The sequence below is a fragment of the Salvia miltiorrhiza genome, chromosome 6 (genome assembly GCF_028751815.1).
Source record: "Salvia miltiorrhiza cultivar Shanhuang (shh) chromosome 6, IMPLAD_Smil_shh, whole genome shotgun sequence".
Lineage (NCBI taxonomy): Eukaryota > Viridiplantae > Streptophyta > Magnoliopsida > Lamiales > Lamiaceae > Salvia > Salvia miltiorrhiza.
The window spans coordinates 23,504,908-23,510,277 of NC_080392.1; the positions used below are offsets into that span (position 1 = coordinate 23,504,908).

Below are 5,370 nucleotides of genomic sequence, written 5' to 3' on the forward strand. Positions count from 1 at the left end.
TTGCCCTAGTTGTGAATAACACAATTTCTATTCCAGAGCGAGAGTTGATGATGTTTTTCAATTTTGAAGTTGGATTGGAGGGATAATTTTGGCAACGTGAAAATTAATACTTGTTTACTGTACAAATGAACATAACTTAACTTTGGGGGAGGCTGGATCTAATTTCTAAAAGGAACAGTGTATTAGTTGCGGGCCTTGCTTAAATACACAACTAAACTTGTGGAATTCATTCTTCACTCATTAAATATATAGCCAGAATGTACTAGATACTAGATAGGAATCGAACCCGTGACATTGACAATACATGGGCGTAGGTTCGAACCAGCTAAGCTAATTGCTACACTTTAATTTGAAGATACATCATACATGTAACATTTTGATTAATTCGACATAAGAAGTACCCTTTCAAAAAAAAAAAAAAAAACGACATAATAAGAGGGTAGAGGAATAATAACTCTACAAAAGTTGTAGAATCAGCATACAACAAAAATAATTGAGTGATGGAGATAATTAACAGTCTTATTTATGATGTAACTTTAAGTGTTCCATGAAATGACGTCTTTTTATTGACTATTGAGACAAGATCTCATTTGTGATAAAAGAAAATCTGTATTGAAATATGTTATCATTTTGGTATCTGGACTGAGAGAGTGTTTGACTGAGCTTACAAGCTCCTCAAAATAGCTTATAAGTTGTTTAAGAGCTTATAAGCCCTTTCAAAGTGTTTGGCAAAATAAACTCCTCAACAACTTATAAGCTCCCCACAAAATAAGTTTCTCTACCCCAACTTATTTTTTTATAATCTCATATGCAACAATCTTTTTACAAATATTTTTCAACTATAATTTATTATTTTCATCATATATCATTTAAGTTCATTTTTCTTCGATTTTCTCTCTCGAAAAAATATTTTCTCTCTCTAGCAAAAAAATTATCTCTCTAGCTTATAAGCTCAATTATCCAAACACGTTGACAACTTATAAGCTCTTAAAAATGACGTCTTATAAGCTCTTGAAACATCTTATAAGCTCCAAAAGCTTATAAGCTCTTTAAAATAAGCTTAGCCAAACACCCTCTGAATTCGATATAAGGCTTGTGTGGAAAATTTATACGTCAAGAACACGTTATAAATTAAGGTATAATTTTATATTATAACATCTATGTTAAAAAATAGTACTCATTTTCTCACAAAAGTTTGATTTTTTTTTCAATAATATCAAACATTTTCTTCAATTCAAATACAATGTATTAGCAATTTTTCAATAAGTCACGAGGTTCCAATTCGAACATTGAAAAATTTACAAGGCAGGCAAAATTCGAAACACACATCAATCTTGATGTCACTAAAATAATTTAGGATCTTTTTTTTTTTGAGAGGTAACTTAGGAATATTGAAACGTCGTTGTTGTACTAAATTGCCAAACATGAGATTATTGGAAAATAAAGTGACAAAATATAAATTTGTTTACTTTTCTTCGAATAAATATTTTTTGACTTTCAAAGAAATAGTTAGGGCCATGATACAACAATGGAGCCCATAACTAAGCCTACTTGGTAACATTTCCATTAAAAACTTGAGCCCAGTATAATATTTAGTGGCCCAATAATATGATATTAAAGAAATAAAGAAAATAAAAGGTGGCACAAGCAAAGTGAAACTTGTATATCATGCAAGTTCACAGCCCCAACACGTAGCAGTTTGGGGGTCTTGATATATTATACACCTCCCCTTCCCACCTCTCCCCACTTCCACCCCCTACCATGGCCGACCGCAGCCGCCCTCAGCCGCACCAAGTCCAAGTCCACCCCCAGCAGCCGCTCCACCGCTACGATGCCGGCGCCACCAAGGCCCCGCGCCACGGCCCCTCCACCGGCCAGGTCCTGGCCGTGATCACCCTCCTCCCCGTGGGCGGCGCCCTCCTCGGCCTCGCCGGGATCACGCTCGTCGGCAGCCTCATCGGCCTGGCCGTGGCCACCCCGCTCTTCGTGATCTTCAGCCCCATCCTGGTGCCGGCCATCATCCTGCTGGCGGGCGCCGTGGCGGCGCTCCTGACGTCCGGCGCGTTCGGGCTGACGGGCCTCTCGTCGATCTCGTGGGTGCTGAACTCTTTCCGGCAGGCGACGGGGCAGGAGCCGCTGGACTACGCGCGGAGGCGCATGCAGGAGGGGACGATGTATGTCGGAGAGAAGACGAAGCAGGCCGGAGAGACGATCAAGGGCACGGCGCAGGAAGGCATTCATGTCGGCGGCGCTCGGACTTGAAGGGAATTTGTGGCCTGAAATCGAATAATGATAGAGGAAATATTGCAGTTTGTTGGAATGTTTATGTGCTTGTTCATGTAGAGATAATTAATTGCATGCAGTTAAATTTCGAGTGTTGTTTAATTCAAACTTATGTGTTTGTCTGAGTACAATTTATCTGCCCAATCTCGTGTTATTAGTTCAAATAACGTATATATTATAAATTGTTTGTACATTGCATCACTATTGGTACTTGACTAGCGTTTCACCCGTGCGATGCACGGGATACGTATTTTATTAAAATTTCATATATTTAATTCATTTTTCAAAATATACACAAATATTATTAAAATTAAATACAAGTTATAAGATAATAAAAAAAATTTTAATTTATTTTAAAATTTATCTATTTACATAAAAATTCATAGTACGTTTATAAGTAGTTGAGTAAGACATCAAATAAAAGTTATAAAATTGTTATACAATTTATATTACTACTAAAAATATATTTTAAGATTAACATTTTAAATTTCTCAAAAAAAATATAAAAACAATACTTCCTCTGTCCATGAAAAAATATGACAATTTTGTCATTTTTGTGTCAACCAAAAGTATGACACTCTACTTTTTAGAATATGATTCCACATATTTTTCCTTATCTTTTACATTACAAATACCCCTCTTATTTACAAAAAAAAGTTCACCTTAATTCAATCTTAACCACTCATTTCATATAATGGTGGACCCTTTCTCAAGTGTATAAAAATCACCAACAATTTTTGTGCCAATCAAAAGTGTCATACTTTTGGCGGACAGGGGGAGGGGGTAACATATCAAAAGACAACTGCAACATCTTATTATTATAAATTTTGAAAGACTTCTTTATATACAACATTTGTAGTAGACGAATAACCTACCTTGTCTTTATTACATATCAAGATTTTAGACCTCTTCAGCTTGTAACTCTAAAAACAGCTACATAAAATTGATCATGCCTAAAATAGGCTTCTTAAAAAATAAACTCATGTGAGAAAGTGATTGACCTTGACTTTTGTCTATAGTCATTGCGTAAGAAACTATAATAACAAACTACCGCCATTAAAACTTGAACGATAGTCTTGGATCAGCTGGTTCCTGTGTCATCTTTGGTATCCGGACTTGATGTTCTGCATTATGGCTCGTGAGAATTTTCCATTCCAAAACATGTATACCGAGTTTTGGGTGCAATGTATAAAGCTGTTGTTTTTTGCTACTGCTTCGGATCCCATTGTCAGTTCTCATCAAGTTTTGGAATCTGTAACCCATTCAATTGTATGACTACAAATATACCAAAAAGCAGATTTAGTCAAATTTTAAAAGAAAAATTTTGTTAAGGAACATCCATAAGTAAGTGGGTTATCTACATCCTACACAAGCATATCATAAAAATAATTTTATAGAAGTCTATAGAAACACAAAATCACAAAGTCTTTACAATGTCACATACATTGCAATCATGAATTGAAGAAAAAAAGCACCAGATAGTAAATGCATGAGTTTCAACCAGAAAAAAAGCACCAGATAGTAAATGCATGAGTTACAATACTATTGGAGTCAATCATCCAAAAGAATTAAAAACCAGAGGAACATTATAGATATATGGAAATATAAACTTCAGAAATCATAGATCAAATAATCAAAAGTGTGACATCGTTTAAACTCTTAGAGCCAAGTCAGATATAAATAAAAAAGAAGATACTCGAACAATTTTAGTGAGCTGGATTGTTTAACGAAATATCTACATTTAACTATTTAGAGTGATTTTAGTACAAACTGAGACATTAATTTCCACAATAAATTATTTAGTATTGATTATTATGCATAATTAATGGTGGTAGCTTTTGTTAGATATATTGTAACCGCTTCGAAAATTGTAACTGCTTCATATATTAATCAACCTTCTAAATACATACTGAGTAAAAAGGTGGGAAAAAATTTTAGCCAACGGACCAACTTTTATATATGTATAGATTTATAAAGTTGTTTGCATTTTATAGGTAAATTCAACATGCCGTTGCTCGAGGGCCTCAAATTTGGCCTTACTTTTTGGAAGCCCCCTTTTTTTTCTTATTTCATTATGTATATAAATTATTATTTTTAATAATAAAAATAGAATTGCAAAACATATATTTGTATTATGAAGGTTTTTTTTTGTCATTTAGATAATACACTAACGTTAATTTTTTAGTGACTTCTCTTTTTTTGGTTTATCTTTTCTTTAAAAATAATACTCCCTTCATCCTAACTTTTGTATCGTCAATATAAAATAGAATTATAAGGGTATTTTCTAACCTTTGTTTAGGTCCTTATAAGGGCCTTGTATGGTACCGACCCTATCAATATAAATAGAATTATAAGAGTATACGAGTCTATTTCCTAATTTTTATTTAGGCCCTGATAAGATACATGGTCCTGTAAGATAACAAAATAGAATTGTAAGAATCTATTTTCTAATTTTTATTTAGGTCCTTATAAGATACAGGACCCTGTAAAATGAACTACGAATTTGAATTTGAAATCCACAGGTGAGTTCGAGTTTCAGAGGTGAAGTAGGACCACGAATGTTTAGAAATTTTACACGTCAAAGTTTTAAGATTGTTTTACACACACACACACACACACACACACATATATATATATATATTAACTATATGTTACAAAGTCAAGATTTTTAATGGAGTGAAAATGGTGTCATACTCATTGTGCAAAAAAATAATCGGGTGAATATAGTCTCCTACTCATATTGAAAGATAAAAATTTTAAATGATAAAATTCCTTCAATTGTCTGTAAATACATGAATCATATTCAAATTTTAATTTTTAATCAAATTTATTTTCTTAGTTAAAAAATACATAAATTGCTTCTTTTTTTCTTTTTTTTTTTTTTAATTTGACCTAAGTTGAAAATTTGCTGACTAATAAGTTGATTGTCTGAATTTCGCTGGACAATCCGAAAGTATCATTGGAAAGCTCTTGAATTTATCTTTCTAATGATACTTATATTGTTGAATTTTGGTAATCGGAAATGATAAAAAAAAAATAGCATGAAAGTTGATGTCATGAAAATCTATATATTTTTTTACCACTTTC

The 5,370-nt window shown here is 33.1% G+C and overlaps 1 protein-coding gene across 1 annotated transcript; it reads left to right on the forward strand.

Moving 5' to 3' along the window:
- Positions 1–1,667: 1,667 nt before the first annotated feature.
- Positions 1,668–2,427, forward strand: LOC130990089 (oleosin H1-like). Its single transcript, XM_057914295.1, has one exon. The coding sequence runs from the start codon at positions 1,762–1,764 to the stop codon at positions 2,260–2,262; it is 501 nt and encodes a 166-aa protein (XP_057770278.1). The 5' UTR covers positions 1,668–1,761; the 3' UTR covers positions 2,263–2,427.
- Positions 2,428–5,370: the final 2,943 nt, after the last annotated feature.

Excerpts from the sequence above, each read along its gene's own strand:
- LOC130990089 (XM_057914295.1), top strand. The coding sequence starts at position 1,762 with ATGGCCGACCGCAGCCGCCCTCAGCCGCACCAAGTCCAAGTCCACCCC.